The sequence below is a fragment of the Primulina tabacum genome, chromosome 1 (assembly GCF_025594145.1).
Source record: "Primulina tabacum isolate GXHZ01 chromosome 1, ASM2559414v2, whole genome shotgun sequence".
NCBI lineage: Eukaryota > Viridiplantae > Streptophyta > Magnoliopsida > Lamiales > Gesneriaceae > Primulina > Primulina tabacum.
The window spans coordinates 28,823,387-28,842,626 of NC_134550.1; the positions used below are offsets into that span (position 1 = coordinate 28,823,387).

Genomic DNA, 19,240 nt, shown 5'->3' on the forward strand with positions numbered 1-19,240 from the left:
ATGAAGGTGTCTACCTTCTGATGCTTATAAAGGAGAGGATGAATCAGAAAAATATTGCTATTTCAGAGGGCTTCCTAAAGACTTTCACTGGGGAATTAACCACTTGGTTATCCTTGTGGAGGTCTGCGGTGAAAAAAGAAATTACCAATGTACGTACCACCTTCAATAAATAAAAGTTTATTTAGTTTATCGTTGTCTTTTTACTTTTTTTGCAAACAAACTGATGTCAATCGAATAACACTAACTGATAAAAACTAGTTTAAATGTTATTAACTGACAGCTGACTAACTGAGTAGTTACCACATCATAATCAATAAAATGACAACAAAAATGATAGAATCAAGTTAAATCAATTAAGCCAAGTATATTTCGAAAGAGAGAAAACTTAGTCTCTGGTAATGGTTTGGTGAAGATTTCAACAGCTTGTTGTTCAGTTGGCACATATTCTAGTCTGATTGCTTTCTTCAGAGCATGATCTATAATGAAATGATGCCTGACATCAATGTGCTTGGTCTTTAAGTGAAGAACTGGATTGTATGTGATTGCAATTGTGCTTGTATTGTCACAAAATATTGGAGATTCTTTTGCATCGACTCCAGAATCTTTCAGTTGTTGCTGAATTCAGAGCAGTTGGACACAGCAGCTTCCAGCAGCAAGATATTCTGATTCATTTGTGGAAATAGCTATGGATGTTTGCTTCTTGCTGAACCATGAGATCAGCGTGTCTCCTAGAAACTGACAAGATCCACTGGTGCTTTTACGATCTAGCTTACATCCTGCATAATCTGCATCTGAATATCCAACTAAATTGAAAGAAGAATCTTTAGCATACCATAATCCCACATTTTGTGTGCCTTTAAAATATTTTAAAATATGTTTGGCAGCTGAAAAATGCGATTGCTTCGGATTTGCCTGAAATCTAGCACACATGCAAACAGAAAATACAATATAAGGACGACTAGCAGTTAGGTACAATAAAGAACCTATTAAACCTCTGTAGAGTGTCGTCTCAACTGATATTACCCCTTGATCATTGTCAATTTTAACTGATGAACTCATGGGAGTATTTGCAGCTGAACATGTTTCTATGCCAAATTGTTTAAGCAATTCCTTCGTATATTTGATCTGACTGATAAAAATACCAGTTTCCAGTTGCTTCACTTGCAAACCGAGGAAAAATGTCAGTTCACCCATCATACTCATCTCGAATTTTTCATGCATCAACTTGGCAAACTTCTCACATAATTTGGGGTTTGTTGACCCAAATATAATATCAACATAAATTTGCACAAGTAAAATATGATCATTCTTAGAGAATTTGAACAGGGTCTTATGAACTGATCCAACAGTAAAATCATGATCAATTAGAAATTTTGAAAGTGTTTCATGCCAAGTACTTAGAGCTTGTTTAAGACCATACAAAGCTTTGTTCAAATGATAAACATGATCAGGAGAAGAGTGATTCATAAAATCTGGTGGTTGTTCAACATAAACTTCTTCTTGTAACTGATCATTCATAAAGGCACTCTTCACGTTCATCTGGTAGACTTTAAAATTCTTGAATGATGCATAGGCAATGAACATTCTTATTGCTTCCAGTCTTGCAACTGGTGCATAAGTTTCATCGTAGTCAATTCCTTCTTCTTGCATGTATCCTTGAGCTACAAGTCTTGCTTTGTTGCGTGCAACTGAACCATCATCGTTCTGTTTTCTTCTGAATACCCATTTTGTACTTATAACAGTTTTAGAAATTGGTCTTGGAACTAAGTTCCAGACGTTGTTATGGGTAAATTGATTTAGCTCTTTTTGCATAGCATTTATCCAATTAGGATCAGCAAGAGCGTCATCAGTTTTCTTTGGTTCCAGTTGTGAAACGAAAGCAAAATGAATAAATAGATTAAGCATTTGATTTCTAGTCCTTACCGGATCAGATGGATTACCTATCACCAGTTCTGGAGGATGTGATTTTTTCTATCTGAGCTTAGTATTTATTGCGTCCATGTCAGCAGCTTCTTCTGTTGGCAACTGAATGTTTTCTTCAGTTTCAGTTGGAGTTGGATCAGTTGCTAACTGAATATTATCAATATGCTCCACCAACTGATTATCATGGAGAACTTCATGTTCAACTGGTTGATCTGGTATTTCTGGTTCAGGTGTTTGAAGAATGTTTCAATTTATATTATTTCCTTCTTCACTATCATCCTCCAAACTGATATCTGTAAATCGAGCAACTAGTTCAACTGGATCAGTTGGCTTATCAGTTAGCACAGATTCATCAAATACGAAATGCATTGATTCTTAAACATTTAAAGTGCTTTTATTAAAGACTCTATAAGCTTTACTGACTGATAAATATCCAAGAAATATTCCCTCTGTAGATTTAGCATCAAAAGCTTTTAAATGATTTTTGCCATTATCAAGAATAAAACATCTGCAGACGAATATTTTGAAATATGAAACCACACTTTTTCATCCATGTCAGATCGCATATGGTGTTTTCACATGATTCTTATTAATCATTGATCTGTTCTAAGTGTAACATGCAGTGTTTACTGCTTCTAACCAAAGTCTTTGAGAAATACCAGAATCAGCAAGCATCGTTCAAGCAGCTTCTTTAAGGGTCCGATTTCTTCTCTCAGCTACACCATTTTGCTGAGGGGTTCTTGCTGCTGAAAGCTCATATTTGATCCCAGTATTTTCTAAAAATGTTGAAAGATTTTGATTGATGAATTCAGTCCATTGATCAGACCTTATTCGATCAATCCCAACTGATTTTTCATTTAATAATTTTTTTAAGAGTTTAATCAGTTGTGTAGTATTTTTGTCTTTAGAATTGAGAATTATGACCCAAGTAAATCTTGAAAAATCATTCACAAAAATAAGGTGTATTTCATTCCCTCTAAGCTCATGACTGGTAATGGACCAAAAAGATCCATATGTAACAGTTCTAAGCATCGGGAGGATGATTTACAACCTCTGTTTTTGAACGAAGATCTTACTTGCTTACCAAACTGACATTCTGAACAAATTTTATCTTTTGAAAAATCTATTTTGGGTATACCAGTTACAAGATCATGGTTACTCAGATAGGCGATAGATTTAAAGTTTAGGTGGTTCAACCTCTTATGCCACAACCAGTTTTTAGAAGATTTAGAAGTTATTAAACAAACTGGTGCATAAGGTTGATCAGTCCAACTGACTTTGTAAGTATTTTCACAACGATTGCCAGTTAGAATGACTTCGAATCTCTAACTGAACAAGTGTGTCTGTCAAACTGAACTGAGAAATTATTGTCGCATAACTGACAGATGCTAATCAAGTTATACTTCAAATTCTCAACTAGTAAAACTTCTTTGACAGTAAATTTACCATGGATAAGCTTACCCTTACCCACAGTTTTACCTTTGGAATTATCTCCAAAACTGATGTTTGGTCCACTATATTTAATCAGTTGGGATAGCAGACTTGCATCCCCTGTCATATGTCTTGAGCAGCCACTGTCTAGATACCAGGTGGATTCCTTGTTTGTACCCGTTACCTGCAATCACACGCAGTATATGATCTTGGTACTCATATTCATTTGGGTCTTAAACTGATTAGTCCTTTAGGAACCCAAACTTGGACCAGTCTAACTGACTTTTTAGTTGTTGTGTTCCAAATAGTCTTTCTTGATTTTTGAGTGTTAAGTGTGTGGTGTGAGGAAGAAACAATATGATTTGTACCATTTTTCAATTGACTGTTCTTTTGATACATTTTTCTGAACTGGCTTACAGTTGTAGTAATTGTAATAGTCATTCCTTGAGTACTGACTTTTGTAACTGAGTCGTTTAGGTGACCAGTTTCTTGAATCAGTTGAACTCTCAGGGCTGTATCCAATTCCATACCGTTTGGCTTTGTTCTTATTTTCAGTCGATTGAACATCTGGTTTAGTTGGTTCTGAGAATTCATTTACCATGGTTGATTTTACAAAGGTAATGTACTTTTCTTTATTTTCATTCAACCTTGGCTATGTATCACTTACAGAATTTTCAACATGACAGTTAAAGCCTAAACCAGTTTTATCATCAACTGATTTTTGTGCATTCTGCATTTCAATCAATGTAACTGAAGACTTGTTCCAAGGTTGAATCAGTTCAGTATGTTTTGAAATTTCAGTTTTTAACTGACATATCAAACCTTGGTTCTCAATCATTTAAGCTTTTTGCTTTGCAATCTCCCCTTTTAGATGTAACACTTCAACTGACTCATCAGTTTCAGTTTTGTTATCATTATGATCATTTTGCTCAGTTCTAACCTTCTCAAATGATCGAGCAAGTTTGTGATACTCATTTACCTTGTCATGCAATGTTGTAATGAGTTCCTCACGGGTGAAATCAATAGAGCTGAAGTCAAATACATGTTCACTTGCTGACTCCAGTTCAGCATCATCTGCCATTAAGCACTTAAATTCTTCTTCATCATCACTTGAGTTGTATGAGGTTTCAGACTCTAACTCCTCACTCTCAGTTTCCGCCCACTTAGATTTGCTCTCCTCAGCTAGAAGAACCTCATGTTTCTTTTTGAATGACTTCTTGTCATCCTTGGTTCTTCTTTTATGTTCATAGGGCTTCTTCCCTCTTTCAGCTGAGCCTCGACTGTCCTTCTTTGGTTTGGGACAGTCAGCAATGAAGTGACCAGTTTTGCCACAGTTGTAACAAGTATAAGGTTCTTCTTTGAAGTAGTTTTTCAGATATTGTTTCTGGAAGTTTCCTTGATTACTTCTCATAAATTTTCCAAAATTTCTGAAAAAAATGACATCGCGTCATTGCTTGGCTGGTCAGCAGACTTTTCAACTGAACCAGTTGGTTCCAGTCTGACAGCAGTTAAAGCAGTTGTAGCTGCTGGTGTAGAAGGTTCCCCTTCTCTGGTTTGTAGTTCAAGCTCATAGGCCTTCGTATCAGCAAACAAGTCATGAAGCTTGACCTTGTTTAGGTCCTTTGACTCCCTCATCGCCATGGTCTTGACATCCCACTCTTCGGAAAGACCCCTGACAACTTTCAGTGCTACCTCTTTATTGGAATACACTTTTCCAAGTGTATTTAGCTCATTGATAATGCCACTGACTCTTTCATTATATTCATGCATTGTTTCTCCAGACTTCATCTTGATGTTGTCAAATTTCTGAACAGCAACTGATAGCTTGTTCTCCTTAGTTTGCTCGTTTCCTTCACAAAGCTGGATAAGTTTCTCCCAAATTTCCTTAGCAGTTTTGCACATTTTGATTTTGCTGAAAATGACTTTATCCAGTGTTTTGTATAAGATATCCTTCGCCACATTGTCTAGATTGCCTTTCTTCTTATCTTCATCTGTCCATTCTTCTCTGGGCTTCTCTATACGATGTGGTGCCCCATTAATCATGGCTACAGCTGTGTTGGCTTTTAAAATCTTCATGGGTCCATCAGTAATGACGTACCACATATCATCATCTTGTGAAAGCTAGATAAGCCTGCATTCTGATTTTCTAGTCGTCAAAATCTTCTATGGAAAACATAGGGATTTTATTGAAAGAAGACATGATTATCAGTTTTGTGGATACGAATATTATGGGACAAGATTCAACTGCTCTGATACTACTTGATATGATCGAATACTAGGTTAAAAGAGTGTTTAGAATGGGGGGTAAAATAAAAACTCTCAACTTTTATAAACTTTTAGAAAGTTGAGTTCAGTTTAGTGATAAAATGATACTCGGAATCATGTCAGTCAATATCAATCAGTAACGATAAAGTACGGAATAAAGCTGACTGATAGATAGAATAAAAATTGAAATAAGAGCACGAGATTTTATGGATGTTCGGAGATTTCAAACACTCCTACGTCACCCCTTCTATCACAAGGATATGATATTAACTAAAAGACTTTGATCGATACAAAATTTTGTACAGACCCACTTCAGTTTGGACTTAAAACTGCCAAAACTGAAACTCTTAATTTACAAAATGCTTCACAGTATACAATTGAATTTAGCACAACTGATCTCTTGAAAGATCGAGTTTTACAATGATAACAATGTGCTAGAAAGCTCGAAAGTATAGCCTTGATTGCAACGAATATATGCGATAAGCGTGAGCTTTTATTTTTGCAGAGTTACAGCGTATTTTAGAGAATAGACGAGTTTTTGATATTCAGAACTTTGATGTGTTATCTTTCTCTCGGCTGTTCTTCTCTGCTATTTATAGGCTTCTGTTCAACGGTAATATTTAATAGAATTTGAATCTTTTTATCCGTTGGTTTGCCATGTCAACATTCTTCTGACATTCGTACACTACAGCTGAATTGCGACGTTCCCACTATCTGTTGCAGTCCGCTTTTGTACTTTTATCGGTTGAACGTCTTTTTCTTGATGTGTACAGCTGAAGGATCAGCTGGTAAGCTTACAACTGGATGTGGCAACTGATCAGTCAGTTGTCTTCGTAAGTTCAGTTCATCTGGTTTTAGTTTGCTTAGAAAATCTGCGCGTTATTCTTCAGTTACTGGTTCTTGATCAGTTACGAACATTAATCATTTAGTTTGTCAAACAACCGAAATTTAGTTTCCAACAACTTGTTTTTCTTAAAAAGTACTAGAAAATTTTTTCTTTCTAATTCATTCGGCCGAAACAATAAGCATTTAAAATATGATTATTTTGCACCATTTAAAAATAAACTAACCAACTATTATATGAAAATCCAAAAGAAAGTAATTCAATGCATAAAGTCGTAAAATGTCAACCAACATAAACTAAGATTATTTTAAAAAAAAACTTAACTCCAGCATCCTCTCAAAAATCTCTCAAAAGCATAATAAGTCATAAAAATCTTTAAGTAATCGTAAATCATAAACTTATTTTATTTGCTGAAAACTAGCGACGATCCTCGGGTTGTGTGCATCTTCAGTCCAGCAAGATTAACCATCAAGACCTCCATTAACATCAATCTCGTGCTCACCTGCATCGAATACACCTAGTGAGTCTATTGACTCAACAAACCTTAACCATGATAGCAATTAATACATATACATTCACAAGCCACAATAAAAATACTTTTAATAAAATATCTTTTCATGAACATAAACTTTAACATTTTCCTTTCAACATATCATATTATATTTTCTTTCATCATATATGTATACGTTTCCCTTTTTATCGAATTCAGATCCTCAATTATGACTTTCGTATTAGCTGAAAGTCGATGGAATCATCTACGTATTACCACGGTACCCAGCGACGGGAACATCAGCGACACTCTCACCTGTCACTTGAGCATTGGCCTTACATATCATCGTATATTCGTATTAGTCAAAATCAATTCTCCTCCTTCAAATTTTCATATTTCCATCACTTACAAAAATTCATGCATATATAAATCATTTTTCTTTTAAACCAAGTATGCAGCATGTCTTTTAGCATTAGCGTTTTCATCATAAAATTCCATACACATTTGAAATAAAAATGTTAACATTTATTACAGCATTCAGGGCACTTCCAAGATGCCTAACATATTCGGGTGTAAAATGACCGATTTTCCCTTGAAACCCTAACTTTCTCAATTTATCCTTAGACCTTAAAACGACGACCCAAATCATTCCAATTTTGACCTTACATCTTAAAATACACTCATAAATATTTCTTAGACGTAAGCTTAAACTTCTTGGCTAATTTCTCAATTCATTTATAAACTTAGACGTACATCCCGGTTTTGACTCATATGGACTCGAAACTTAACCAAACCTTACCAAACTTGAATCAAAGCTTATTAAAACCTAACCATACCATGTTCAACCCAAATCAAGCCAATTAAACCCTTGGACCAGCCTAGGACACCTATTGAATTTTCGGCCCTTTCTTTTCGAAAACCCTAGTTTACATACCATGAGTTTCTTCAAGACTAAGCCCTAACCATCATGTACAGACTCTAACCATCAACCCTAGGACACTACTCAAGCCCTTGCCAACCAACTGGACCATGCCTAGACTGAGCCCAGCCCTTCAAGTTGTGCCCTATGAGCCATGCGCGACGTCAAGCTTGCGTACCAGCCCTTAGCCTTCGCACCAGCCATCGTGCAGCCACCCTAGGACTATACTGGACCCTACTGGACCGAGTTTGAGAAGCCTAAAACCCACAGCACCTCAAACCCGTCCCAAACGTGCACGGCTTCCCCTTTTGTCTCACGAGATCACTTAGCCCTTCGAACCTGGCATCATGCAGCCTACCTATGATCATGGCTCACCCCTCTTGAGACCCCTGGACGAGCCCTAACAGCAGCTAGCAGCCGCCTGCACCTAGGAAACAAAAGTTGAAACCCTAGTCCATAAACCTCCAAATTTTCGTTCAAATTTATTTGCCTCCTTGTCCAGCCCTTAACTATGCATCTAGAGACCCTTAAACATGTACTATCTCTTCAAGTATCCCTACCATGACAGCCCTTTTGTGCATCATTAGGAAGAGTTTTAAAAAAATAAAACTCTACTTTTATCCATATGAAGCCATAAAAACGAAAATAAACATAGTGCATCATTTTTTCATGTAAAGATAATCAAATATACATAATTGGTGTGAAAGATGTTTGAAATAAGATTAAGACGTGTCTTTTCGTATATTACGGACGAAAACGAATTGCAATTTGAGGATGTCGTCGTGGGAATGACCTTGCTGAATTTTCCCTTCCAACTTCACGTTACTTTGCTTGAAATTTATGTGTGTGATCGTGTTGGCTGATGGAGGAAGAGTCCTTGTGTTATTCTAAAGAGGGGCGTGAGTTTTGGGGTTTATGGGTAGGGTTTATTAGCTTAAAATTTAATATATAATCATTGTGCAAGTTTAGGCCCATTAACCTAGTTTAATAGGCCCATTAAGCCCATCAGTTAATATTTAAAATATTTTGTTTAGGAAAGTTTGTGAAAATATTAGCCGAGTTCTCAAAAAGTCCTTATTTTTATCGAAAATCGATTACCGGTTTAAAATACGACTGTGCTACCCTCATCTTCGCCGGCCGACGGTTGTCCTCCGGTGGTACCAGTCTGGGTTGACTCGGTAGAGTTACCTGTCCAACTCGGTCGGGTTGACTCTGCAGTTGACCCAAAGTGTACACATCTCGTTTCCGTTTCAACGGCTGTCAATCCTCTGTGTACCAAAGTTCCGGTGGTTCCGGTGGATTCTGTGCGTTATGTTCCTCCTACGATATCCTTCCGGGATATTTTGCGTCGTTCCTCTCCACCTTCGCAGGCTCAGTGTTTTGCTGATGTTGTTGATTCAATGGATGAGGTGCCCGCTCCGACAGTTCGTGATGGCATTCCATGTATTTTGTTCTCGGACCAGGTTATTTCTTCCCTCTCTGCTCCTTTTAGGTTTGCTTTGGTAGGGAGAGTTTCTGGTAACCGGGGTCCGACACCGAATTCAGACATTATTTCTGCTATTTCTTGATGTGGTTTGCTGGGTTCCCACACTGTTAAATTTCTTCCTCGCGGGTATATGGTTCTTACCCTTTCTTGTGAGGAAGATTATTTGAAGTTTTGGGAGAGGCCTGAGATTTAGGACTGTGGTGACACGGTTTTCTAAATGGACCCCAGAGTTTAAGTATGAGGAGGATTCTTCCATTGCTCCGGTTTGGGTAAGTTTCCCTGATTTGCCTCTTCATCTTTATGATAAAAAGAGTTTGTATCCGATCTCAAAGATTTTAGGTAACCCCGTTAAGGTTGATGAGATTACTGCTGATGGTTCCAGAGGCTCTTTTGCTAGGGTCTGTATTGAGATTGATGTACTTTAGCCTCGTCAGGACAAGATTTGGGTAGGGTGGGGTGATCATTGTCAGGTTGTTGAGGTTATTTACGAGAGAGTCCCCCATTTCTGCTCTCACTGTAAGATGCTGGGACATTCGCTTGATTTTTGTTCTAGGAATGTTAAGCTTTTTAGGACGAGGCGGCGTGGATCTCAGCGGCAGGCTGATCGTGCACCTCCATCATCTGATCCGCAGCACCAGGGCCCACGTCCTCATGGTAAGGGTGTTGTATCTGATTCCCCACTGCAGGCTCCTAGCGAGACGTCTCAGGGTGTTTCTTCTGATCCGCTACCGTCCAGTGATACTGATTTTATAGGGCATGTTTCTAAGCGTCCTCGGCGACGACCTGTTTTGAGGAAAGATCCGAATCGGCCTATTTCCACGAAGAATTATTACGAGGTACTGCAAGACTTGCCTTCTGATTCAGGTCCTGGTGAGACATCGGGTACTGTCAAACCCAGTCCCCAAAGGGTCAAGTCACTTCTTAGTAAGCTCGCGGTAGAGGGGAATGTTGCGGCAGGTTATCCGTTTCAGCCAGCTACGGCTCCGGCCCGCTCGTCTCAGACCACAGCTATGGTTGATGTGGTGACTTCTTCTGTTACAGCTGTTCCTACACCTGTGGATGTTCCGGTTCAGGTTGTTGAGCTTGCTCCTGCTGTCTAGGATCCTGTGGTGGGTACCCCTGTTTCGTCTCCATTACCTTCATTGGCGTTTGATTCGGCTAGTGTTGGCGGTATGGCAGGTATGGTGCCTTCTTCTACGACAGAGTGTTTATCTTTACCGCTCCCGGGACGTACGCGTTCTCAGCAGCGAAGGTATTACAGATAGAAGGCAGCTCAGGCGAGTTTGCCCTATGGGCGACCTCCAGATCCAGGCTGATTTAGTTTTCCGCCTTTTTGGGTGGTATGTGGTAGGCGTTCACTGCAGATTTCTCCTTGGCCACCCTTTTGTTTTATTTTCCTTGATGTATTTCGGGGCACCCGCTGGTTTGTTTGCTTTTTGTTCTGTTGTATTTCGGGTTGCCCTGTTGTAGTATGTCTTTATTTATGCTTTGATGTTATGATTGTATAGCCTTTTTGCGGAGGTCTTGGTCTAGTCCCCCTCCCATTAGGTGTTATTAGTTCTGCTCTTTTGTTGTATATATACTGGTAGGGATCCGCCTAAACCCCGCTTCCGGCGGTGTTTCTGCTTAAAAAAAAAATACCTAAAAAAGAAAATAAATAAAAGCTTACCAAAATCACATTCATATCGTTATCTAGCGGGCGGTCATTCTTTGGATACTGAGACGGGTGTGTGGCTAACCTCATTTTGCTTCTCAAAACTTCAAATTTTCTTCCAGAATCCGCAACCTTTTTTCCTCTGATTAATCTTCAGAAATCTTGGTTGACTAAGAATTGTACCGGGCAATAATCAGCGATTTTCTTCGTATTTGAGCCCGGACTTCTGATTTGATGAGTTTCCATGCCTTTTTTAGGTAAAAGCAAACCAATTTTTGTTTCTTTTTTGTTCCAGATTTTGTTGTTTATGTTTGTTTTACCGTGTTTCGTTTATGGTTGAAGATTCGTGTTTCTCTTGAACGAAGCATTTTCTTTTTGCCCATTTAGTTTCTTTTGTTCTTCAGCGTTTTTAATTAGCATAAATTATATACATTTCGATTTGTGTTTATGTATATGGCTTGATTTACTTCTTGTTGTCTGCAAATAATTATGAAATATGCGTTTGCTATGTATGATGTTTCCGAGGAAAGCCATCCAATGTCTGAATGCCATTCTTTTTTTTTTTGCAGATATTGCCATTTCACAACCTTGTTCTTGTTTCCACAACAACATATTTACATTTAGTTCTGAAAGTAGCTTTCACAGTAAATTAGTAATAGACAATGATAGGCGATTGGCATCTTCGCTTTCTTGGAAAAGTATTACTAGCACTAAAAAAGTGGGTAAGAACATTAATTTGGGGAGAATTGAGGTATGCCGAGGTGGGCTGACTGTAAAGGCTGTTGCCGCCCTTGAGATAACCAATAGAGCTTGCAAAAATGAAGAGTTGCAACAGTACCGGAACACATTGAAGATGGATATTGATTCAATAAGATCAAATGCTTATGTGCGTGAACCCCAAGCTTCTGGTGAAGACTCTACTGAGGTGGACGAGAGAGAGAGGCTGAGACGGAGTAGAATTTCCAAAGCAAACAAAGGGAACACGCCTTGGAACAAAGGCAAGAAGCACAGTCCAGGTACTGATTACTAGGCCCTGTAAATGTCTAAAATATTCATTGCTATTTTTGTGGAGTTTTTAAAATTTAACTATGTTTGCAGAAACCCTTCAGAGGATCAAAGAGAGAACCAGGATGGCCATGCAAGATCCTAAGGTGATGTCACTTTGGAAACAAAGTATGTTTTACACAAAATTCCTGCACAAAAAATTTGGATTATGGAAATTAAACAACGTAAATCTGTGTAATTAATTTACATTGGTCTCCTGAGGATATCTGTTTTGAAGTCCTTGTTCAGTTCCTAAAGTTTCCACCCAGCCCTTGTGTTGATATGTGGAGCAAATTGTTGGTTGTTTTGTTGATAGACCTTTCTGGCATAATTTGAATTTATTCTATAAGTTGTGTAATTAATTACGTTCTTTATAAAAAATGTCAAAACGTCACCGTCAAGTCACTGTCAACCTGCAGTTCATGTTTAAGTTTTGCAATTGTAAATAGCGGATGATTTTTGTTATGCAGGTTAAGATGAAGCTGGTTAACTTGGGACACGCTCAAAGGTGAATAACTTCTTCGATTTGCTTTAATATTTTGTTTCATCTCAGCATTTAGCAGCTGCTTTTGTGTGGAGTTATAATTCTGAAAGTTGTTACATACAAAGAGAGTAGCTTATTCAATGGAAATGACTACATGAAAAGGTGGTTGAGTTTGCTTCCCTTCATGGAAAGCATCTAGACCTTGTCTCCTCTTTTACCGGCACTAGATATGACTCAAAGATCTCCAATCCATGTTTTTTCTTTGAACTGTCAGTGGAATCACTACCTAGTTTGGCATGGGTAGATGATTAATTTTAGATTATTGTCTCGCAAAAAGAATAAACTGGTGTTATAACTCTAAGCTAAAAACTGAAAATATGTGCTAACTGTCAATGAATCTAAATAATAGTTCTTTTTTTGTTGATTTCCAGTTCTTAGTGCTTCCTGTTTTACTGCATGTTGTTTCCTTCTTCTGTCTGTACAGTGAAGAAACTAGGATAAAAATCGGAGTGGGTGTTCGGAGTGGGTGGGAAAGACGACGTGAAAAATTGATGCTGCAGGAGACGTGCTACTATGAGTGGAAAAATTTAATTGCTGCATCTTCCAGAGAGGGTCTTCTTGGTGAGGAAGAAGTGCAATGGGATTCATACAAGATTTTGAAGAAGCAGTATGACGAAGAATGGCACCAGAGTGTCGAACTTAGAAAAAATATGTCGAGACCCAAAGGGAGCAAAAGGGCACCCAAGTCTTCTGAACAAAAGAAGAAGATAGCTGCAGCCATTGCTGCCAAGTGGGCAGATCCTGTAATACCTTCTCTACATCTTTGAACAATATATTTTCTGTTCTCGAGTCTTATTAATCATATGATATTTTCTTTTCTTTAAAACTGATTTGTTTGTATCTTAATCTTCTAACCAGTGTAGTTTGAAAATGAAAACACTGTACCATTAAGACAGTGGCTAATATGTAAATCAATCGGAGTTTTCTTGTATTATTCCTCTGCATATCATATGATTATCATTACAACAGTATTGACTTTGTTTCTTTCGTTATTTTCTATTTAATGCTTATAGGAATACCGTGACCGCGTTTGCTCAGGGCTGGCTAAATTTTATGGGACACCTGAAGGGGTAGAAAGAAAGCCCCGAAAAAAGCCAAGTATTGACGAGCAGACTCGAAAAACAAGTACAAAGAAGAAAGTTGAGTCTAATGATCTTGCAAAGCATGAGACAAAGGACCAAAGAATTAGATTGAAGAAAAGCAGTACTCCACTTTACAAAGATCCTTTTGCAAGTTCCAAATTGGAGATGCTAAAAAATATCAGGGCACAAAGAGTTGCCGCAATGAACAAAAAAAGTGAAGCCATTTCTAGAGCAAAGTAAGTTTCCATTCATCATTAATGGAATAACTGTTCTGGTTAGACTTCTGGGGAAAATACTTTTCAAACACGTGATCATATATAATCACTTTTTTCTGGATCACGCTGAAGTTATAATGCAGCATAAATCCTCTAGCTTTTGTGCTTTATTTTTCTCATATTCTGGGTACAAGTGTTATTTTCTTCTGTCTTTGTTGTATGAATAAATGCAGGTTACTGATTGCTGAAGCTGAGAAGGCTGCTACTGCCCTGGAAATAGCCTCCAAAAGTAGCACTCTTGCTCGGGCTTCCCTATTGGAAAGCAGGGAGATAATATCTGAGGCAATATCTTTCATCAAATTGATGGAGAATGGAGATCCGGTCCCATGTGAGCTTTCAGATGCTACAACCGAACCGTTACTTCAGCAGCCAGACACCAATACTCGAATATTGTCATCAAGTGATAGTGAAGCTGAAGCTTTTAGTTTAAATGCGTTTGCACTGTCAGATACAGTGAATGGAAATGCTGCATATTCATGTTATGATGATTTGGTCAAAGCTGGTGAAAACTCTTGTCCGACGAGTTATGATGGTTTCCTTCCCCAAGAATCAATTAACAATGTGAATTGCACGAATGCAATACTGAATCTTGCTGATCCTAAACGAACTCCAAATGGGATTGCAAGCCATGGGAAAATTTCTTTACTGAACGGAGAAAAGAAAAACATACAATCTGGTAAAGCTGAAGGTCCCAAAAAACAAGTGAAAAAGACCAAGATATGGGTGTGTGGAAGACTGGTTGAGGTTGAGGAGCAAACATAGTCGGCGCGTTTAATTTGGTAAATTTCATAACGAAGTTTAGAGTATATAAGTTTGTAGACTCCAAAATTTTTTGATGTCACAATGGTGTCGCTTGATTTAGATTGTGTCCAAACACTTCCAGCTATTAGAGATAATGTTTTAGGATGGATCATTTATAAAAGTTTTGAAATGAGAACAAAATATTTCAGCTTGTAATTGTTGTTCAGCACATAAGCTATTAATGAGTAATGCTTATGAAGTGGATATCAGCAATAGTGACAACTCCAACCATCGATAGAGTATGTTCAGTTTTCTTCAGAGAAGTTCAACAGATTTTGAATCAAATCTGTTATAATAGTACGGATCATTTACTGAAAGAACTTGTTTTCTACGCTTCAAGCACAAGTGTAAAACATGCACTAGAGTCTTCGCATTGAACAATCAAACAAGGGGCTTTTGGAAATATTTACATTTAGTTTGAGGCTAATTATGCAAAGATAGAATCTGACAGCGTTTGATGCATTAAATTACCCAAGAGCTCATAATTGCCAGTGATCGAGTCTTATAAAAACCCCATATTTAAATCTTGAAAACCTCATTGATGGATGTTCATGTAAATTGAAATTCACTAGTAGAAACTTTTCTAGTTGAACATAGAAAACAGTAAATGCTTTTCTTGTTGAACGTATAATAGCAGAAGGATGACAAAAGGCACACACCGATATTAAATCTTAAAACTCGCCTAACCAAGAATAGAAACCTGGACAAAAAAATCATATGGGTGTTTGGGGAAAAAAACACCACCCAGAACACACTTATTTATGCAAGTATGTAAATACATAGATATATATAGATTGATTGATTTGAATTATGAATGGTGACACAAAGTGTAACGCCCCGAAAATTTGAAGGTCCACCCGAACCACATGCATTCAAGTTATGTAATTCTTTTTGTATTTCAATTAATTGTTTTAATTGCATAAATAAATTATGTTGTGCATATTTACATGTTTAAAATATATTTTCTACGTGGTTGCATTCAAAAGGTATTTTTAAGGGTTATTCGAGTTGCGATCGAGTAACGGAGACCGAGGGCTGAAAAATAGAAAATGTTTTAATTAAATAATTGTTTTAAATTATTTAAAATATGGTTGATGTTTTTTCTTATTTTTGAAAATAAGGAGTTTTGGGGTGATTTTATATGTCGGGACGTAATTTTTATATGTGATGTTTTTTCAACAAAAATGCGAACGTTTTGGCAACTCGGCTGGTAAATTCACAAACTTTATTAAACAAAATATTTTAATTAAGCAGTAATGGGCTTATTGGACCTAATAAACTTTGTTAATGGGTCAAGGCTTTTGTTAGTGTTTTAATTATTATTTAAACTCAAAACTCACCCCCTAACTATCATTCACACGCCCCACACCCAAACAAATCTTCAAACTCCTCTCTTTCAAATACACGACACACACACAAGCATCAACAAGGAGGAAAGATCGAAATTTTCAAAGAAAAATCAAATCATCGTCTTCATGTCATCGTTCTTCAATCGTCAACGTATAATCGGGCGTTAATAACGGAAAGCATGACATACTCTTTTCTTTACTCATCCATCACACCATAGTATCTGTTTAAACATGTTTTGCATGAAAAACAAGGGACACTTTGTTATATTTTCGTTTATGCATCAAAGGGGATTTTTAAAGCTTGATTTTTGTACCAAAAACATGTTTTATATGTACCTAAAGGGGCTGCCATGATTTAGGATGTTAAGGGGAAAGTTTTACACAAGTTTAAGGGTCTAAAACACGCACACAAACGCTGCAAACAAGAAACGTTAAAGTTGGAAGCCGAAACTGTTGGTTGTTGATCATGGGGCTCGGTTGTAAGGGATTGTGATGCATGGCTTGGCTTGTGACATGGCTGGGGCTTGGAATAGGTCAGGGAAGGGGTCCTAGCCATTCGAGGGTCACGGCTGCGACTCCACCCGAGAGCCAACAAGAAGTAACACAGGTTTGCTGATTGCGCGGGGAAGAGAGGGCTCGGTCAGGGGGCTTTGGGCTGGGCTAGGCTAGGTCCTTAGGGTTTTAAGATGGTGCACATGGGTCTGGACAGGGGCTGGTGCGGATTGGGTGGCTGCTGGCTCGAGAGGAAACATGAGAACGTGAGAAGCAAGGGAAGCGTGCAGCTGCTGTGCTTGGCTTGGTGGCTCGCTGCGTGGGTTCCAGGGCTTGGGATGGTCTGGGCTGGGTCAGGGCGTGGTCCAGGGATTGTTAGGATCAGGTGGGCTCGGTGTTTTTATGGCTCGGCTGGAGGAGTCCTAGGGTCACTAGGAGTCTCGAGGGAATAGGCATCATGTGTGCAGAACTTGGGTTAGTTTCCAGGCGAGTTTGGGCGAGCTAGGAGCTGGTTCTTTGGGTTGGGCTTGGTTAGGAGGGTTCCTAGATGGGTTGGCTCAGGGTGGCTCGAGTATTTTGGGAGATGGCTCTGTGTGTTCGTCTACGTGTCGAAAACAAAAATAATAATACAAAAATTGGAACCATGGGTCCACGGATGTGTTTCATGGCTCACAAGGGTAGAATAAATAATAAAAATGTTATGTTTAAAATTTGGGATCAAATATGGAGTTTTGGATTTATTCGGAATTTAATCGCCTCACAAAACGTTAATTAAAGAATTAATTCAAACGCCTAGATTTAAGCTTAATAAAATTATGGAAATTTATATTTAATCTCCAATAATAACAATTATTAAAAGTATAAGTTTTTAATTTGAGAATTTTATACTAAGGTTTGGTTTAATTCGGGATTAAAATGCATTAATATGCAATATTTAAAGATTAATTTAAAACTCGTCGATTTAAATCATATTAAAATATGAGAAAATTAATGTAAGCTTAAATAATTATTTGTGACATGTTACAGTCAATGGAAATAAGAAAAAGTCAAATTCGATGATTTTTCCGTCTATGAGTAAAACAGTAATTTTACACTTAGAAAATTAGTAATCATCATGGCAGTGTCCTGAATGCTGTTTTATATGGTAATATGATTATTTTAAATGTTTATGGATTTCTATGATTAATATTCTAAAATGATTATTTTAAATGTTTATGAATTTTTTTATGATAAAATGTTAAAATGTTTATTTAAATGTTTATGAAATTTTATGATCAAACGTTAATGGTTATTTTAAATATTTAAAGAATTTTATGATAAAACGTTAATGTTTGTTTTAAATGTTTATGGATTTTTATGATTTAATATGGACAATTAAAAGATATGTTGCATGCTTGGTTTAAAAAGAAAAATGATATTTTATGCATGATTTTTGTAAAGTTATGATAATATGAAACGTTGGAGGAGGTGAAGTAATTGCGACTATTATGATGATATGATTGGTGATATCATGAGAGAAAAGGCCCCAGATGGAGCCCATTTACGAGAGAAGGTCCCAGAGGGAGCCCGTCTATGGGAGAAGGCCCCAGAGGGAGCTCGACGATCGTATTTCCATATGATGCTGATAGGCCAAGGCTCAGTTGACGGATGAGAGTGTCGCTGATCTCCCCGCCGTCCAGTACTGTGGTTACATGATAGATGGATCCATCGACCTTATGATGATATAAAAGTCACAATTAACGATCCAAATTCAATAAAAGGAAAAAGATATGCTTATGATGGAAAAAGAAATGTTTATGATAAAATGATGAATGATATGGATATGTTTATTATGAAAGGAAAAATGTTATACTTTAAGTGATCATGAAAAATGTTATTTTAAGTACAAATATTTTCACTGTTGCATGTGATCTGTATACGTATTACTTGTTATCATTATTATGGTGTTGAGTATTTAGACTCACTAGGTGTGATTGATGCATGTGATTATGATAATGACGATATTGGATGTCTTGATCGTTGACCTGACTGGACTGAAGGTGCACATAACACGAGGACCAGCGCTTCTAGCTTTCCGCATTTATGTTTAGGATTTATGTTAAAGATTTTTACGACTTTTAATAATTCTTTAAGTGATTTTTGAGAGGCATATAGTATGAGCTATATTTTTCAAATAATAATTTTTAGGTTTGGAAAATGTTTGACGATTTTATGATTTAAACTATTTCCTTGATTTTCAAATATTAGTTGGTTGATTTATTTTTAAATTGTGTATAAAATATTTTATGTATTTTATTATGGTTCGGCCGAATGACTAGTGAAGTTTGTTTTTTTAAAAAAAAAATTTCTAATACTTTTAAGCAAAACGAGTAGTGGACGTTTTAGTTGGTATCAGAGCAATGGTTCTGCAAAGGGTTGTGCCACCATCAGTACCGGGAAGCTCAGTCGTCAAGCCTCAATCTGTAAGTTTACATGCCTTATATGATTTATATGATGTTACCTACATTTTTACATGATCTATACGTTTAAGCTACATGTGTATACACGTTTTGAAATTAAATGATATTTATGATTAAGTTTGTACGATAAGTGATTTTTATCCTGCATGGTTGCATGACTTTGTTATGCTAAAAAGATTAGA

The 19,240-nt window shown here is 37.2% G+C and overlaps 2 protein-coding genes across 2 annotated transcripts; both read left to right on the top strand.

Moving 5' to 3' along the window:
* Nucleotides 1–9,167: 9,167 nt before the first annotated feature.
* LOC142518599 (uncharacterized) lies at nucleotides 9,168–10,932 on the top strand. The gene is made up of 2 exons (XM_075621392.1): nucleotides 9,168–9,627; nucleotides 9,741–10,932. Exon 2 carries the CDS (start codon nucleotides 9,880–9,882, stop codon nucleotides 10,456–10,458), a length of 579 nt encoding a protein of 192 aa, XP_075477507.1. The 5' UTR covers nucleotides 9,168–9,627; nucleotides 9,741–9,879; the 3' UTR covers nucleotides 10,459–10,932.
* Nucleotides 10,933–11,029: 97 nt separating this feature from the next.
* On the top strand, nucleotides 11,030–14,964 carry LOC142543493 (uncharacterized). Its single transcript, XM_075650794.1, has 7 exons — nucleotides 11,030–11,269; nucleotides 11,582–12,028; nucleotides 12,111–12,163; nucleotides 12,527–12,564; nucleotides 13,025–13,343; nucleotides 13,614–13,918; nucleotides 14,131–14,964. The coding sequence occupies exons 1-7, from the start codon at nucleotides 11,257–11,259 to the stop codon at nucleotides 14,717–14,719; spliced, it is 1,764 nt and encodes a 587-aa protein (XP_075506909.1). The 5' UTR covers nucleotides 11,030–11,256; the 3' UTR covers nucleotides 14,720–14,964.
* The last annotated feature ends 4,276 nt before the right edge of the window (nucleotides 14,965–19,240 follow it).